General features: G+C 33.6%; 1 protein-coding gene across 1 annotated transcript in view; it reads left to right on the top strand.

Annotated features, from left to right (window-relative positions):
- Positions 1–20,037, top strand: part of LOC106471093 (rootletin-like) — a gene marked incomplete at its 3' end in the record, with an annotated part of 80,392 nt that overhangs the window by 47,793 nt on the left and 12,562 nt on the right. The window contains exons 5-8 of the mRNA XM_013931680.1: positions 371–571; positions 1,931–2,031; positions 13,546–13,642; positions 14,679–14,845. Of these exons, the coding sequence (XP_013787134.1) occupies positions 371–571; positions 1,931–2,031; positions 13,546–13,642; positions 14,679–14,845 (566 nt within the window). The remainder of the gene's footprint in view (positions 1–370; positions 572–1,930; positions 2,032–13,545; positions 13,643–14,678; positions 14,846–20,037) is intronic.

Genomic DNA, 20,037 nt, shown 5'->3' with positions numbered 1-20,037 from the left:
GCCAGACTAGTTTTGGAGAATTCCACTCCTCAGCAGTGACCCCTAGTATAAAGGCTTGGTTTGGTCTGATATTTCAATCCAAGGTCACTGTTGAGGAGTGGAATTCTCCGAAACTAGTCTGGCTCACAGACGCACACCTCAATGAAAGGATAGACCATTCCGAGCTTTTACTTGTTGTTAAACAAACGTTTAAACAACTCTACTTATTCAGTTTCTGAATAATTGCATACCTTATATTTATATTGCATCTGAAGAATGATATGAAATTTTGAGGCTAATATGCTGATGAGAAAACAAGTAAAATGCATTTTAAGATCTGTGTAGTGTGTATTATATAGTAATTTAGTTGTTTTTTTATGTTTTCTTGTAGTCTTTTAATGACTACTTTACCAAAGAGCATCATCAGTTATTGGCTCTATGGAGACAGCTACTGCAGTTTCGGCAAGATTTTTCCCAAATGAAGTTCCTCACAGAAAAGGATCTTTCAGCATTAAGAGCTCACTTCGGTCAGACGTCTCGTAACATGACAGCTGCCTGTTTGAGTGTCCTTAACTTTACATCTGTGGCTGGGGTAAGTTGTTTAGAAGAAAGTAAAAATATATCAAGGAAAAACCAAGACCATATCTTTAGAATGTATAAGCTTCTGGTTGCTTCAGTCGAGATTTTATCTAATAACTTCTTGTGATGCTATAAATGTATAATGTTAAAAATCCATTTCTAAATATCTATTTCTAGACTACTAATTAAAATCTTAAAGTATAGTAGTATGAAACTGTTAATGAAAAAAGATAGTCCAGTGAAGGAGAAAGAGTTATGGAAGATCTTGTATATATAAAAAGGATGTTTCTTCTTTCCAGTTGTATTTATAGAAGATTAATTATGTAGATAAGTTATCTGCTTAAAAATAGATTCATCCAAGTATCACCAATACTTATTTTTTTCATGGTAAAAGAGGAAAAAATTAATGAGACTAAGAAAATATTTTAAATCTTTAGCCATCTAAATTTATGTTTATAAATAATATCATGAAAACAGAATGTGACTGTTTGGAACCAAATTCACAAAGTACAATAAAATATTAAGTTAATTCATTAATAAACTGAAATGTATTGAATTGTAAGTGTCCAATTTATTAATAAACTGAAATGTATTGAATTGTAAGTGTCCAAGAAGTTCTATGAGATATAAACTTACTCCTCATCCATAATTTTTTAGACAATAAAAATATACACCCCACAAATGGTAAGTAATAGATTGTTTAAACTAAATATGGCACATCATTACACATGAGTACTGTCCCCACAAGACCCCAGCAAACATGTTACAAAGTTCTCTCTGCTTCTCAAGCTTTATGAGCAATACCATACTGTGGCTGACTGAAACATGTATGTACATTACGTTGGCTCTTTCTAAGGGGAAGTAGATATCTTAGTAAGGCATTTGATAACTTACATGCTTGACTGCAATATGTAGTTAACACAACATATGGAAGAAATGTTCATGGTTTGGCTGATAGGCTATTTATCATTAAAAAGTGAAACTGGATCATTATTATAAGTTATAGATGATAATAATGTGTTGTGGGTAACTTTTGGTATTGTTGGGTTGTAGTATGTTTTGTTTATCTCCTGTGATGAGATCTCTGAGTAATAAGTTAATAATATTTCTAAAATGTTTTTGCTTACTTTGAAGAATAACTGTGTGCTGCAAGAAAACAAAAGATGGGGCCTAATTATACAGAAATACATTCATGATAACAAAGGATCTATACATTTTAAAGGTCAGGAACATTTTACAAACAACAACCATTCCTGTATAATTAGGCTCCAAAATGTATAGATCCTTTGTTATCCTGACTTTTGTTTGTAAAATGTTCATGAATGTATTTCTGTGTGCAGGTAATTAAAAACCTAAACTTTTTTTCTCTTAGGAAAGTAATGAGACTTCCTCATGGCAGATGCAGAAGAAAGTGCAAGAGATGGTGAATGAGAAACTTAAATATGATGTTGAGAAGATGGGATTTCAGGAAAGGTAGTACTGTACATAAAACTGTTTGTTTCTTGAAAAATGCGCTTAAAAAAAAAAGATATTTAAGGGATAAGTCTTTTTGTGCTTCCCTGTTCTGTTTACTACATCACATATCTGGGTTAGTGCCCCTTTTTATCTTCGTCACGTGGGATGTTGTGGTGGTATCACATACAGTAGCATTGCATTTTACAGTATTACTTAATGCCAACATACCCATTATGCACTCAGACAGACTATTTTAGTTAGTTTATTGACTAAAATACAATTCTCGCTTGTTAAAATTTTATAGTTGTGTGAGTTATTAACAATGTGAATATCAGTTCCAGTGACTGTGTTGTGCAAAAAGATTTAAGTCTCTTCAGGGATTATAAAACATGCAAGAAGTATTTACAAAATTTTCTATTGATTGAGTAACTGTTGTCAGTTCAAATAATATTTCAATAACTGTATCATAGTTAATGCCCACAAGTAGGGCCAATTAGAGGGGGGGGGGGGCATTTGGCCCAGGCCTCAGTCTTAAAAGGAGCCTCGAATTTAGACACTTAATTCTTGCATTTGTTAAGATTTGCAGCTTGTTTTTATGTGCCTCCCAATCAGACCAAAATGTGACACACACACTCAGCTTAGAGCTGCAAATTAAATATTGAAATTATGTTTTACTTTTCTTTTGGGCTAATGATTGTCTTATTTTTTTTCATGTGTCATCATTTTTGTTTTTATTATAGCCAGGGGCCTCAAATGATTGGGCAGGGCCACTCTGAACCTCTGAGAGGGCCTACCCACAAGTTGATATGTTTTAAGAGTATAATGTGTTGATGATGTTATTTATTTTTATAATTTGCATCAGGGCTATCCAACTTCAAACCATTGAGAAGTTGTACTGCAGCTTAGCAATCCATTTACAGACCAGATTGCTAAATGAAAAAACTATAGAATCCTAGATTTTAGGTGAATGTTGGAAAATATGCTATCTGCCACTGTTCAGTGCTATGTAATAAATAAAAGTGATAACTTTAAGTTTTCAAAATTACTTTAATTGTGATTTTGATTAATTCTTAAACTAGAAATATGATCCATGTGCATGAAATTCTTAAGATGTTTCAAAATCAAATTTTTTAAGATGTTATTTACCAAACATTATTTGAGCTAGCAAGCAAAGAAAGGTTTTGTTGCCTGCACTAATGCCTTTAGAGATGCTAGACATTTACTTTATTCATTGGGATCATTCAGTTTCCCAGGATTTATCCCTGGTTACATTGATGAGATGAGTACGAAATTGATCCATATCACTTATTCTGGACTCTCTTTGTAGGTGAGGAGATTTATACAAGTCATGTCTCATCGGATTCGTCACATTTCTGTCCTTAGTGACCTGGTTGAATTGCCCACTGGAGGACATTGTGTGGGCTGGTATGTGGGCTTCCCCCAATAATTTTATCTCACATTATTTGCATGATCTGGCAGTATCTTCATCTGAGGGTTTTCGACTAACCCCTGTAGCTATCTTAACCACATCTGCTAGATTTAACAGAGGGGTGAGTATTGTCATTGCTGCCCTTGTCTCTTCTTTACTTTTCATGGTCCTTTACCTCATTTTCACTGGATCCCACTCTGTAGTGAGTGCTGCCCAGGCAGGTGGGCTTTTATCAAACCAATTCTGCACTAGCAACCACTAATTCAATATATTTTATCTAGGTTGCAACAGTATCTGTAGAAATGAGGTGTTCTATAAGACCAGTTAGAGGCTTACCAGGTGGTATTACTGTACTATGCTGGACTACCACTCATGGACTATCATAAGTAAAGCATAAGAGGATACAGCCCATACCTGCTGATCATTGTATTGAATAAATCGGGGTTGGTTTATTTTTAAAAATTTAGGGAACTTCCCAATATACAGCTAGGGAGTGGTGGACAGAGGTTCTTCCCCCAGAATGTTCAAGTGAATTCCTCCACTGTTGGAGAAGAGGGCTAAGTTGGGGGCCCTCCTACCAAGGTTCCTGGAAGTTTTTTTCCCAGATGTCAGTAGGAGAGGCACCAGCCTAAGTGGGAGCCTACTTGTAATACAGATTCATATATGACACTCTGCCTGAGGTGTGCATGACCCTTCTTTTTGATCGATATTGGTTTAGTACATTGTCCATGGGAGTGGGTTCATTGTTTCCTCATAATTCCGAATGCAGAGTGGTTCCATCCTGGGTTCTTGGTTGAACACAATTTGTTCCACATCTTTCCCATAATTCTGGAGACAAGAAGAATTTACCTTGGTCACTTGGATAAGGAGTGAAGATGGGTGGTCATAATTCCGGGGCAGATGAATTTTGTTTCTTCAGGTTGAGTATGGTAAAAAGTATTCTGCCATTCTGAGTTTGGGGTGTTGCCTTTAGACTTCTTCAGGTTGAGGAGAAGGTTTCAACACTTCGGCATTGCTTACCTTCTCGTCGTGATTCCAGTGGCTCAGAACACATCACTATATGGCTACAGGTTGGGATCCATTTACAAGTGTTATATATCTATATAAATATAATAGTACTGTCTGTTGTCTGTCATCTGTCCACGTAACTACTTCACAGGGTATGGATGGTTCTTCACCAAAATTTGTGTGGAGGCCCATTATGTCCATGTGGGGGGACATACGAATTTTCAGTTTTTTATTTTGCATTTTGCAGTTTTTATGGGAGTTTTTACCACTACATTGCCCCCCTGTATATGGATCTTCACCAAATTTGGCATGAAGGTTTTTTTTAAATCCATGCAAAGATACCTGCATATTTGCACTGTCACATTTTGTTTGGCAGTTTGTATGGGTGTTTGTGCATTTTTTACAATTACATATAAGGGAAGCAACTTTTCATTTTCTAAGATAATCTTTCAATAATCATGAATTTACATAACTTCAGGGGACAGGTACTCCAGCTAGTGTGTATGTATATATGTTGTGGTCCAATTGCTCTAGCCATCAATGTGGGATAAAAGGACCATGGCCCTATAATTCCAACCCCAAGTAGTGGAACCTTGGCTATCTGATTGGGGCCTGGCCAATAGTGATGACAAATCATGTAAAATTCCACCCACAGTATATGAATTAAGCTGCGGCTGAAGAGCTTACCTGTTCTGGATGTAGTGCGGTTCCCCCACTTGAGTGCCAATCTTTTATTGACACATCCAAGATCTATGGAGACACTTTCTGTATGGATAATGCCCTCACAGGCCCTCCATCTTATCAGTGTGGGATTTTAACTATAAGTGTAAGTGGATGGAAGTTGTTTTAAAAGTTAACATTTTCCTTTATTGAAAATGTATTTCCAATCATACTTACCTCTGCTGACACTTTCCCACTCTTCCTTCCAACTAAAAGCCAGTGTCAGTCTTGAAAATTGATAACATTATCTGAATGAGGTGCTTATTATAAAGAACCAGGACAAAGGGTGCATTGACATAGGTAGAGAGAGTTACAAGACAAATATCGCCAAGGGCAATTAAATGGGGTATAAAAAACTGGAGCAAGTGAGAAAATATCAGACCAATGCTTAGATGGGCAAAGGAAGAAACCCGAGCAGTTGAATAATAGCTGTAAGTGTGAGAAGAAGTAAGAATTATTGGAAATACATTTTTGATTTAAGAAAATGTTAATTTATATTTTGGTTACTTTATTAATAATGAATAATACACATGAAGAACAAGAAATAAAGTATTTACCTGGGCTTTTTTCTTTTGTTGTTGTTGACTGTCAATGACACTTAACCCTGTTTTTTTTTCTAATGGTACTACTTTTTTATTTAATTAAATAATGCTCTAAAGAACACAGAAAAATAACATTCAAAAAGCAGAATGTGTCCAATAACTGTCAATAACTTTTCCGGCTTTCAAACATTGCGACAAGAGCTGTTACAAATTCATTCAAGGTAGTCTACGTGTTTCCCATGGGAACGAAGCTTGTACTGAGAGAGAAATTAACATTTCTCTGTAAAATAATATGTCATTTGATAGATGAAAACTTTGGCTTTCTATTTGTTATAAATAATTTAGTACTAAATGTAAGAGAGAGCTATTGCCAACTCAACATTGTTTGAGTAATTTATGTTAAATTTCGTACTTTTTGGAGGTGTGGTAAATAAATTAAAGAAGAGAGGATGCCTAGAGAGAGAATGTCACAATTCTCCTACTAGGGAAAATTCAGGATTTTTTTATATTGCCTTATAAAAATTAAGTACTTAAAACTTGCTTAATAAATCAAATTTTAATATTATTTATGTTTTGATGCCAAGTTTATTCACATATATTGGTAATAAAGTAGTTGAATTAAATTTTGGATGTAACTCTGTGAAAGATTGTGAAATGCACACTTTGACCTACCTAATGCGAAAGGGTTAAGGTTTCATAATAGAATAATAATTTATTCTATCTTCAAATGTAACTCATGAGGAGGAACCACTCTTTCTTGTCAATGTCTTTGGAAACAGTCGTGTCCTCAGGTAAGTTTGCAGGACTTTAATGTTGATTTTGAATGTATCGTCTGTGAATTATTGGAATAAACATTACCAGAATCAATATTGGCTTCATAAACATAGTTTTCTACTTGTGTTGTTGTGATGAATTTATCGGGTATCTTTATTGGAACTGGAGATATCTCCCCATTCCCATGTCTAAGCACCCATGAAGTGAAATCTTCTTCAGTGGGGTCAGTTTGTATGCTAATTGTTAGTGGAAGTCTTTGGAATTTATGTTGTTTGATTGAGGCATTGATTACTGACTACCTTCCATCCCTGCAAACTACAGGAAGATTTGTCAAAAATCTCCCACCAAATGGTGTATGATTTTGCATTATTTTTTGTAGAAGATGATTTATTGCACTAAAAGCACTACACAAGCTCATTGAAGCTTTATCTCACATGATAAGTGAGACTTGTTTGATGACTTTTGCTTCCTGAGAATCCGTCCTCATGTTGAAGGTTGAGGTTTCATTGAATTGAAGCAGTAATTTGAATCTTGATTGGATAGCTCTGCCTCCTTTTATTAGTGTTGCTGCAAATCCTGTAAAAGCCACAGGTATTGCCAGGAGGTATTTGCTCTTCAATGTCTTAATCAGTGAATAATAAAGGTAAGTTTTTCCTGTCTCTTCAGGTCCATCAAAAATAAATAATGTTTAACTGTCTTCTTTATTAGTGACTCGTAAGATGTGATTCACAACATTCTTTTGATCACTGTTCAGGTGGTCAGAAATGTTGTTTCCACAATCTTCATCTTCAGTCTCAATATCCTTGTTGTAATTTTGTGTTGAGGATATATGCAGACCAAGACTGAAATAACTGGACCCGAGACTACAAAGTGTTTGTTCAATGTCCTGGAGGCAGTGATCTGGAGACTCTGTTTTGTAATATTTTTGGAGAAAATCCTTAAATAGGTGATACTTGAAATACTTAAACTAGTTTTGGATTTGCTGAATATGAGAGGGAACAAATGACTTCATATATTAAATCTCAGTTGTCTTGGCAAACGGGTAAGGATAGTTTTGTCCATACATTTAGTCCACCCATTTTTAATTGAGAGGGGGTGCATTGTAGTGGTAGCTTTTTGATATGACATGTGAAGTACTCCATTAACATATTGTAAGTCATCAAACATTTAAGCCTTTGAATATTAAGATGTAGTTGTAAAAAAAATCTCTCTCTCTCTCTGCCAGTTGGCGAAACAGTACACTTGCACATGATCAATGAATTATGTCGTGTTTATGGTTCCACTGCTTTAATTTTTGCTCCCAAACATAAATCAGGAATTTTGTGATACAGATAGCAATGGGTATTAGAGTCACTTTTGTTAAGTTTGAAGAATCTGGTAAGCATCGATTCTTGGGCATTACAATGATTAAATGCCTCTACTTCATGTCCAGGTTGAAATAATATCAAATTTATGCCTGTACAATGAATGGGTAGATGGTACATATCATGGCTTTTGTCCATCATGTTATACTGTGTGAGCACAGATGCAACAGGCATCAAGATATTGATGTACCTTGTACTGAAGGTCTTCAGCATTTATGTGTGTGTCTGATATCAGAAACTGAGATTCGGGTTGTAAGGCACTACCCATTGATTGACAAAGACATCCTTCCGTTATTACTCTATTTTTATTGTTTCGACATCTGTACTGTTAGATGTTTCTTCATTGAAAATCTTTGGGTACCCATAACTGTACATGTCATTTTCCTTGCAAACATAGAGGGAATTCTTTTTCTGGAAGGACCATGTGCATTTGTTGATGTTTCATAAAGCTTCAGATTGTAATTGTAATTAGGAATTTCTAAACAGACAATTTGATTAATTTGTGATGCAAGCCTGTGGTTTATCCTCATTGTGCAAGATTATCAGAATTTGTGTTTGAGTGAAATGTCTCTTCTGGAATTATATTCTGTATATCTGTCAGGTTTTATAGGGCCAGAATTCATTACAGTAGGTGTCTGTGACTTGTTGGTGATAAATTTCAACAATAAATGGACAGCACACACAATCCACTTGTTTTAAAACGACATATATTCAAAACAAGTCAAACATGTACAAAAATTCATTACACTATTGGTTGTCGCAGTTGTATCCCGAAGCTTTAAATAATTGTCTTTTTTGTCAAAGTCCACACAGGTGGATTCAGTTACTTTAGAACACCCTTTGACAAGACAAATTATTCTCCTCTATCTATGTATTACAATACAAGCTATGAAACTCACTCTAGAAATTGACCATTATGGCTAAACTGACAATCATGTAGCCTCACTTCACTTTTACTTTCACTAACTTTCTGTAGCTGCAAATATTTATAATGTGTGATAGAAAAACCTAGAAATATCTAGTCCTCTAGTAACAACAGTATTACACATAGTGATAAAAGCTTCTTCGAGTAAGATGATGTCAACAATATTACAAAAGCCTAGTACAACAAGTAAACTGCATACACAACATACAACTTGTACAGAAGTAGGTAACAAAACTTGTCACAACTATAGCTTTTAAAATAGTTAACTTTTAACACTTTTATTATGAAAACTAAATAATCATTAAATATTAAATCACTAAATAAACTAAATAATAACTCTTAAACTGAACATTCTTGTATATCCAACAATATTCATCCAAGAGGAATGCCCAAAACATGTCGATTTCTTGTATCATCTAATAGTTCTTTTAACTTCAAATTAAATACATGTACAGTCAAGTCAGGGTGGGAACTTGGGTGATGTTCATGTGCTAGAAGTTTGGTTATTTTATTTCAATTAGGACTAACTGTAAATGTAATAAATAGATCAGGTTTTCCAAACTTTCTTACCCTCCTCTTATGTACTTTGCAGTGTTACCTTGATGAGATGATGCCCTCAGGATATTAAAGTCAGTGTGTGGTTGTTGATGGCATTGGGCATTTTGAAGGGATCTCCTTTTTGAATCCATTTCTAGTAATTTTTTGAACTGATGAAGAAAATATTAGAAAACAGAAATGTTAGAGTAGAGGAGAAATTTAAAGTTTAATTTTAAACTGATGATACAAAAAGAAATCAAAAGAGGAAATTAATTGACAAATAAATAAAAAAATTATTTAGTAATGATGAAACACAAGCAATTGTAAAAGGAAATAAATTGTAATAATATAGAACACTCTTAACCTAATGAAATGAAGGAACAAAAAAAACAAAGTATAACAGGTCCAATCTAATTACAAATAAACCAGCTGATCCTGTAAAAGAAACAATAATAAGGTATGAGCTACTTTTCAACAGGCAAACGACTACCTGTGATGTTTCACTATGTGCAATACTGTGAGTGTATCCTATTTGCAGCATCATCCCCTTGACTCATTCCATTACCTGAATTACCAGGAGTATATTGGATTTTTCATCTAGTTTACAAAAATTGCTGAATCTATTAATTCCTGCTTTAAGAGCTCAGTTGAATTGTCAGAGTTTGTTACCCCATATTGACCTTTATAGTTTCTGAGCTGTAACATATTAGAATATGTTTTATGTATCTTGATGGACATTTGCAAGCTTTCCATAATCATTAAGAATAATTTATAGACAAAAAATCTGATTTTTTTATGAAATATTTTCACTAAAATTTGTCTATGAATATATGGAGTCAAAGTGTTGACTGCTCTTTGTGCAAAGTGATTTTCATATTAAGATTAAAAATACCTTTCTTCATATGAAAACTCTCAAATTTCGTTTACGAAATCCCTAAAACCTCCTAAATACATTTCAAACTTTTTTTTAGTTAAAACTTTATCTTTTATCTGTTATTTTCTCTATGCTAATTCTATACGAGATTGATCAATTTGACCAACCTCGTAACCACCAAAAAAAAAGTCTAAATAGATATAAGTTACCTTGTTTTTAGAATGATTTCAAATTTTAACATGAAACTACATTTGTTTAACCTAAATAATTTTAAACTCATAATAATATACGTATGTTCATGCTTAAATTTTATAGTTTTATTGCCCTCTGAAATGTGTCTAACTGATATTCCCATCATAAAATTTGTAAATCATTTGATGAACACAGAACTTGCGTTATCCTATCAAATTACATAACAGATGGGCTGCTTGTGAGTGTACCTCATGAAATTTTTTATTATTATGATTAATCTTTGCTTTATCTAATTTAACCATAAAAGTTTCTAATTTTTATGTTTTAGTTATTTTGATAATAATGAATAAAGAATACTCATGAAAAACAAGAAATAAAGTAATTACCCGGGTCTTCTTTTTTTTATGCTGTCCATGACACTTAATCTTACTTTTTTATACTGTTACAACAGTGGAAGTCACGTGACGCTGGTAACACGTGATGAGTTTCTCGAATGATCATGAATTTCCTAGTGCGTTCGGGACACACACCCCCTTTTTAGTATATAAGTCTGGCAGATAAAGCCTACGGGATGATTGATTGAAGAGATATAGATAGTTATTGAAGTGATAGATAAATGAGCCAAGCGAACAGTAGGCACCGTAAGTAAAGTTTGTGAATCACTGTGATTTCTAATGTGTGTTATAGAGGTGGTTAAGTTTAAAGTGACTGTGGAAATTCTGTGTATTACAAAGTTGTATCGAGAAAGTATAAACTAGTTTTAATCAAGAAGGGACTTGTGTATCGCTGAAGTTCCTCGGAAAGAATTTATACCGGAAATTAACAAACAAGCAGATACATAACAATACTTATGGTAGTAATGAATGCACTAAATAATTTTCTATTTAATTAAATGATGCATTAAAAAACACAGAACGATATTCTGGAAAAGGCATATCTATCACAATTTGTCTGGCTTTCTAAGTATGTGACATTAGCCATTAAAAATTCATCTAAGCTCATCAATGTGTTTTCTGTGAGAATAAAGTTTGAACTCGAATTGAAATTGACAATTCTTTGTACTGAAAACAATGTAATATAATAAATCATTGGATAGATTAAAACCTTGGTCTTCTATTAGTTATAAATAATATTATTGGCTATGGTTTTATGCCAAACTTGTTTGTTTACCATGTTAAGAAACTAGTTTCATTAAATATTGAATGTAACTCACTAAAACCTTTTGATGTACAAGAAAAACAATGCCTGTAACAAAAGTGTTAAGACCAGTCTCAGATATGTGGGCTTCATAGTTTCCTTGGAATAAGGGTTTGTACACATCCTACTTATAGCTTTGTCTTCATTGAAACATTTCATTACCCTAATCTCCAAAAGTATTGGATTGTTTTTTACTAATTTTATTTATTTTTTATAGCCTACAGTAATAGTTGAATCTATTAAGATAAGTCTCAGTTCTGTGGGCTTCATAGTTTCCTTGGAATAAGGGTTTGTACATATCCTACTTATAGCTTTGTCTTCATTGAAACATTTCATTACCCTAATCTCCAGAAGTATTGGATTGTTTTTTTCCAAATTTTATTTATTTTTTATAGCCTACAGTAATAGTTGAATCTATTAAGATAAGTCTCAGTTCTGTGGGCTTCATAGTTTCCTTGGAATAAGGGTTTGTACACATACTACTTATAGCTTTCTCTTCATTGAAACATTTCATTACCCTAATCTCCAAAAGTATTGGATTGTTTTTTACTAATTTTATTTATTTTTTATAGCCTACAGGAATAGTTGAATCTATTAAGATAAGTCTCAGTTCTGTGGGCTTCATAGTTTCCTTGGAATAAGGGTTTGTACACATACTACTTATAGCTTTCTCTTCATTGAAACATTTCATTACCCTAATCTCCAAAAGTATTGGATTGTTTTTTACTAATTTTATTTATTTTTTATAGCCTACAGTAATAGTTGAATCTATTAAGATAAGTCTCAGTTCTGTGGGCTTTGTAGTTTCCTTGGAATGAGGTGTCAGTAGAAGTGCTTTATTATATGGATTCTGGCTAATTAAATTATAAAAACATGTATTTCTACCAGTAACTGAAAAGAAAGTTAGAGTCAATGTGAGTTAGTTTTTACAAAAAATTGCATTTGTTTTGCATTTAAAACCAAAATAAGTTTTTTAGCTAGGTGGGAGTTTCATGTTAACTTGAGCGAAGTTAAGACTTACTTGTTATATTTTCTGTTAATTTTACAGGAAAACTTCAATATATATATAGAAGAACGTTTGTTCTTTTCCTTATCTGACTGATAGATGTCTGTAGGATATTTATCACAGTTTTTTTTTCTGTTCCTTGTTTGTGTGAAAAACAGTTTATATGTATTCTGGAGATGTAGAGTCAGTTTATACTTTGAAAACCATTCATCAAATTAGTGGTATATAAATGTGTACTATCTTTTGGTCATTATTTGGAGTTTTTCCACAGTGCATGCATCATATTTTTCCTCTTGGTAGTGGATTCAAAGGTAATTTCTCTGCCTTGTTTTCTTGTGCTTGTACAACTAGGTGCACCACAACATAGTTAGAACCTTTGATAAAACACAACATCATTCATTCACATCATGGTTATTAGTAATAATTGCTTAGTTATAGTAATATTTTTTGTAAATGATACTGTTATGGTACAACAAGCATTCAACACAGAACAAAACAACGAACTTTCAGAACAGAGAAGTGTATAGAGACTTTAAATGTCAAGTACGTAACAGTACTATTCTGTTTTTTGTATAAAATACTTTTGAATTTTTACATTTATTGGTACTCACTACATTCAGAATATAAAATGTGGTGTAAGATACAAGATAAAGGTCATTAATCTATATTAAACAAAGATTATAACGTAGAGGGCATTTGAAATTATAAAAGTGTAAAATTTGCAGTTTAGTCAGTATATGCCTGTTATGTCCATCAGAGTCATTAAAGGATTGAGAACATTTCTTTGTGATGACTATAATATCCATGGAATATAGATACATAAAACCATATTTTTAACTACTTGTGTGATTAGAAGGTTAATTTCAAAGAGTGTACTTTGTTTTGCACTAAAAAGCTTTTAAAAAAATCTTATTTTGAGGTCAGAAACATTATTTCAGTAACATCTTAGTGTTGTTTTTTTAAGGATACAAGAATTGTCTGAACAAAATGAAAGACAAAAATCACTTTTGATGGAAAAAGAAAAAATCATAGCATCTCTTAACAAATCTATGGAATCCATGGTGAGTTACTATTCACAATATTACATAAACTTTTGTAATTATCCCATGGCATAGTTCACATTAAAGTAGTGATTTTTAGGTGGGAGTTAGCTCAAGGCTAGTGGCATGAAAGTATTTTAGGCATATGCATGAAGAACCAAACTGTTATTTGTGCTGCGGTGTCTAACAGAAACACATTTTCAGGTAAGAAAAATGTTAACATAATATCCACAAGAAAAATTAATTGTAAGAAGTCTAATTTTCTAATTGTTTTTGTGAATCAAAGTTGTCGAAACTATCAAAAATGAAAATAACGTGTGAAATCAATTCTATTAGACTTACAGATAGGAAATTGAGATGTTTGGTAAGACTGACTTGGAATATAATTTTAAACCCTTGTAAAGATTCTAGGTGTTAAGGTTTGTTTTCAAACTGGTCAGAAAGTGCCTGAAAAGAAAATTATTCTGCATTGTTTAATTAGAAAGTGTTTTATTTTAGAATGCATTACAAAAGGACACTGGCAAATGAATGTAATGGTATAAACTAGCGATATACTTACATTATTCTAAATGTGTAGAATATGTATACAGAAAGCTCTGACTGGCTACAGTTGCTATGGAAAAGGGGCAAGAATTGCCTCAATGTACATATTCTTCAGAAGAGGAATTATAAACCAGTTAAAGCTATGTTGACAACTTAGATTATGGTTCAATATAAAAACTGTGTATCTAGTGAACAAAAGACTTTAGAATGAATTTTATAGTTTAAGTACATATAGGCTTATGTAGTCTACATGCCATATTTTTTGTTTTCTATAAAACAGTATTTAATGTGAATCTGAGGAGTGTTACAGATATAAAAGTGAAACTGTTTAATGTGTATATTTTGTAATTACCACAGGATGATGATGTGACTGGTTACATTTTGAGTTGCTTTGTCTATTGTGATTGATATGTGGGAAACTATTAATCTGAGCTTTGACATTTACATTGTATAGAACTTGTCCTGATCTCATCTATGTACTTATATTGAGACATGTGCAATTTATTCATACCAGCTTGTCAAAGATATTGGTCCAGGTAGTGGTGACTTTAGGGAGGATGTTGACTCTGTGAGGACCACTTTGTGGGACATAGCAAAAGCAGTGGTAGAAGATGTGGACCAAACTTATTCTGACTCGTTATTAGAGCAACATTTTTTGACCAATGCCCTGTCCTCTGTGAGGTAAGTTTTACTCTTTCTAAGTCCAGAAAAATATTATAGTATGTGTGTAGTGTACTCACTTTCAGAAACTACAATGAATATGTTAGTTTTATGTGTATGTTTATAGGCTTTTCTTTCATGAACTTTTAGGTACATTTCGATAAGATTATTTACTTATCTTGATCTAATGAAAGTCTTATATTACTTGAAACTGCGGATTGTTCATAGTTTCCATGGAGCCTTTTTGTTTAATCTTTTGTCCGGGAGAAGGCTGAACTGTATAAGGAGAAAAGATTAATAATGTATCAAACAGGTTGGACAGCTGATGGTAACATCCTCTATCTTGCAGAAAACCAAGGCAGACATTTCAGGTTATATCTGGCTTCCATACTTTCTGAATAGTTGGCAAAGTGTCGTACTCTACTTGTTAAACCTTTGTGCACAACAGAATGTATGTATATATACACGTACACTACATAGATAGACACACACAGACATGCACCAACAAATTAAAGAGGCATTTGATCTGTTAAGGTAAACCTGAACACAGATCCAAAAACTGATAGTTGTATGTTTCATGGGTCATGTTATCAAAAACTGATAGTTGTGTGCATGTTTCATGGGTCCTGTTATCAAAAACTGATAGTTGTATGCATGTCTCATGGGTCCTGTTATGAGAATGCATGGCTGTTTAGTTGTGTGCATGTCTCATGGGTCCTGTTTTGAGAATGCATGGCTGTTTAGTTGTGTGCATGTCTCATGGGTCCTGTTATGAGAATGCATGGCTGTTAGTTGTGTGCATGTCTCATGGGTCCTGTTATGAGAATGCATGGCTGTTTAGTTGTGTGCATGTCTCATGGGTCCTGTTTTGAGAATGCATGGCTGTTTAGTTGTGTGCATGTCTCATGGGTCCTGTTATGAGAATGCATGGCTGTTTAGTTGTGTGCATGTCTCATGGGTCCTGTTTTGAGAATGCATGGCTGTTTAGTTGTGTGCATGTCTCATGGGTCCTGTTTTGAGAATGCATGGCTGTTTAGTTGTGTGCATGTCTCATGGGTCCTGTTTTGAGAATGCATGGCTGTTTAGTTGTTTCTGCACAATCTACCTGCTTTTAGAAAGGAAGTACACCTGTTTAATATTCAAATTTGATGATTTGCTATTTTGGTGATAATTGAATTTACAGTTTTGAATAATTTTGTGATGATGCCTGCTGGTGGTGGTGTGATTTATATAAATAAAATCTTTCAGATGAAAAAAACAAAATAATTTGATAGCTGCATTGTGTGTCCATGTTCATAGAGATACTTGCTGGTGGCTGGCTGGTTTATAGAAGTAAAGTCTGTCAGATGCTGTAGTCCAGAATAAAACAAACAGATGGTAGCTGCTTTGTGTTTCCAGGTTCCTAATGATACTTGCTGGTGGTGGGCTGGTTTATAGAAGTAAAGTCTGTCAGATGCTGTAGTCCAGAATAAAACAAACAGATGGTAGCTGCTTTGTGTTTCCAGGTTCCTAATGATACTTGCTGGTGGTGGGCTGGTTTATTGAAGTGTAGTCCAGAATAAAACAAACAAATGATAGATTTGTATGTCCAAGTTCATAATGATACCTGCTAGTGGTGGGCTGGTTTATAGAAGTAAAGTCTGTTGGATGTTGTAGTGCTGAATAAAACGAACAGGTGATAGATTTGTGTGTCCATGTATGTGATGATACTTGGTGGTGGTGTGCTGGTTTATAAAAGCAAAGTCTTTCTGATATTGTAGTCCAGAATACAATGAACAGATGATAGATTTATGTGTCCATGTGTGTAATGATACTTGCTGGTGGTGGGCTGGTTCTTAGAAGTAAAGTCCATCAGATGCTGTAGTCCAGAATAAAACAAATAGATGATAGGTACTTTGTATGTCCATATTCACAATGATACATGCTGGTTGTGGACTGGTTTGTAGAAGTTAAGTTTTTTGAGTTGTTTTAGTCCAGAATTATACAAACAGATGTTGCTTTGTATGCCCAGGTTTGTAATGATTAATGCTGGTGGTGGGTTGGTTCATAGAAGTACAGTACTTGAGATGTTGTAATCCAGAACAAAACAAACAGGTGATAGCTGCTTTGTGTGTCCAGGTTCATAATTATATGTGCTAATGGTGTGCTGGTTTATAGAAAATAAATTCTGTAGGTTCTGTTGTCCAGAACAAAACAAATAGATGAAAGATTTTTGTGTCCAGGTTCGTAATGAGAAAGTTATGAACATGCTATATGGCTTGATTCAGACATGAAGGGTCAAATAACACCACATAAATTTACTTATCATTTAGCTATTAAGTATAACCAGTCCTTTACCTATAAACTTAGGGACAGCAACTGTAGTCATTATCAGTCATCAAACAGTAAAGAATATGCCCAGCTTATGACCAAGAAGATCTGTTACAGCCTTGTAATTTAGTGCACAACTTATCTAAATTTTTTTTAAGTCAACATAATTGACAGTATAGCTTTTAGGCACTTGTATTATCCACAGATGAGTTAACTCTCTCTCAGCATGGGCTTGGTCGGGTTTGACTGACCACATGACTTCTTTGTACTCTATAGTTTTGATACTACTAACTTAATATAGTATGCATATCTTCTCACAATTTGGCAGACGTTCAGTAAACGTTATAAGTATTTCACATACAAAAAGGCATATTTTTTAGTGAGGTATTTTTAATAATGTAAAAATGATTTGTCCGTGAATGTATTGAGTATTTATTTTGACTAGTCCATGTGCATAGTGATTTTCATGTTAAATTAAAAATACCTTTTTTCATCTCAAAAATCTCAAATTTCCTTTGTGTAATCTCTAAAACCTCCTAAATACATTTCAAATGTTTGTTTCAGTAAAACTGTATATTTTATCTGTTATTTTCTCTACCCTACTGTCAAATTGATCAACCTTGTAACACCAAAAAAAAATTGAAATAAATCTAAATTACCCTTTTTACTTTCTAGAATGACTTCAAATTGTAACATGAAATTACATTTGTTTATTCTAAGTAGCTTTAAACTCATAACAGTATACATCTATTTTTGATTTAATTATATTGTTTTATTGCCTTTTGATTGGATCTTGAACCATGTCTAACTACTATTTGCACCATTATATGTTGTAAATTACATTACCCATGAGCTGCTTGCATGCATCCCTTATGAAACATTTTTATATTATTATTATTTATTTTATCTAATCTAACCTCAACTAACCTAAAGAGATCCCTATTTTTATATTTTAGTTACTTTTATAATAATAAATAAAGAATAAACATGAAAAAACAAGAAATAAAATACTAACCCAATCTTCTTCTTTATTGCTGTCGACTGTTGATAACACTTAACCCTACTTTTTTTATACTAATGGTAGTAATGCACTAAATAATTTTTATTTAATTAAATAATTCACCCAAGAACATACAATAATAAAATGCAAAAAGTTTCCTCTAACTATTAAAATTTTTCTGGCCTTCTAACTATGCGACAAGATCTGTTACAAATTCATCCAAGCTAGTTGTTATCTTCCCCATTGGAATGAAGCTTGTAATAACAGTGAATCTGACAATTCTCCATTCAGAAAAAAACATAATATAATATGTCATTTGATAGATCAAAACCTTGGCTTTCTATTGGTTATAGATAATGTTGAATTAAACGTAAGCGAGATCTATTAAGAAATCCTGAAAGAGAGGATGTGACAGGTGGGTGTGGAAAAAGGGGTCTGATTTGCTGTTTGATGGCTCTGTAACCAAACAAAATTGAAGGCTATAAAAATTATTGTTTGTCTGAGCAATGATGATTTTATACAGAGTAATTTACGTTTAATTTCATACTTTTTTGAAGGGTGGTGGATAAAATAGGGATGATGACATGCTAAGAGAAAATGTTTCACGTGGGTTGCATGAGTGTAAATTCTGGATTTTTTCAATATTTCCTTGTAGAATTAAGAACTTAAAACTTATATACTATTAAATATGGACTATTAGCTACAGTTTTATGCTATACTAATTGGTTTAACATAAACAAAAAGTAGTTCAATAAAATTTTGAAGGTAAGACACTAAAACCTTGTTTCATGTGCAGTAAATGATGCCTGGGCAAAGAGGGTTAAAGCTTCAGTGTTTGTATCATTGTGCTTTTAATTTCCCAAGGAAGTCAAAGCTTCATATATATGTACCATTCTGCATCTAGGTGCTTGTAATATTCACAGATGAATCAAGGCTTCATGTGTGTACTGTTGTGGCTTAAAGTGCTTGCATGCTTTACATATGAGCTTGATGTGTGTACCGTTTTGCCTGTACTATTCGCAGATGGGTCAAGATTTCATGTCTGTACTATTGTAGCTTAAGGTACTTGCATGCTTTACAGATGAGTTAAAGCTTTGTGTGTGTACCATTGTGCTTTAAGGTGCCTGTACACTTCACAGATGGGTTATGGCTTTTTGTGTGTACCACTGTGTTTTATGGTGCCTGTACACTTCACAGATGAGTTAAGGCTTTATGTGTGTACCATTGTACTTTAAGGTGCCTGTACACTTCACAGATGGGTTAAGGCTTTATGTGTGTACCACTGTGTTTTATGGTGCCTGTACACTTCATAGATGAGTTAAGGCTTTATATGTGTACCATTGTACTTTAAGGTGCCTGTACACTTCACAGATGGGTTAAGGCTTTATGTGTGTACCATTGTACTTTAATGTGCTTGTACACTTCACAGATGGGTTAAGGCTTCATGTGTGTACCACTGTGTTTTATGGTGCCTGTACACTTCACAGATGAGTTAAGGCTTTATGTGTGTACCATTGTACTTTAAGGTGCCTGTACACTTCACAGATGAATTAAGGCTTCATGTGTATACCACTGTGTTTTAAGGTGCCTGTACACTTCACAGATGAATTAAGGCTTCATGTGTGTACCACTGTGTGTTTAAGATTCTGTATTCTTCACAGATGAGTCAAGGCTTCGTATGTGTACCACTGTGTGTTTAAGATTCTGTATTCTTCACAGGTGAGTCAAGGCTTTGTATGTGTACCACTGTGTGTTTAAGAGCCTGTATTCTTCACAGGTGAGTCAAGGCTTTGTGTGTGTACCACTGTGTGTTTAAGAGCCTGTATTCTTCACAGATGAATTAAGGCTTTCTGTGTGTACCACTGTGTGTTTAAGAGCCTGTATTCTTCACAGATGAGTTAAG

The sequence above is a fragment of the Limulus polyphemus genome, unplaced genomic scaffold (assembly GCF_000517525.1).
Source record: "Limulus polyphemus unplaced genomic scaffold, Limulus_polyphemus-2.1.2 Scaffold4405, whole genome shotgun sequence".
Taxonomy (NCBI): Eukaryota; Metazoa; Arthropoda; class Merostomata; order Xiphosura; family Limulidae; genus Limulus; species Limulus polyphemus.
Note: the sequence above shows the minus strand (reverse complement) of the source record. Positions and strands in the feature narration are given on the sequence as shown.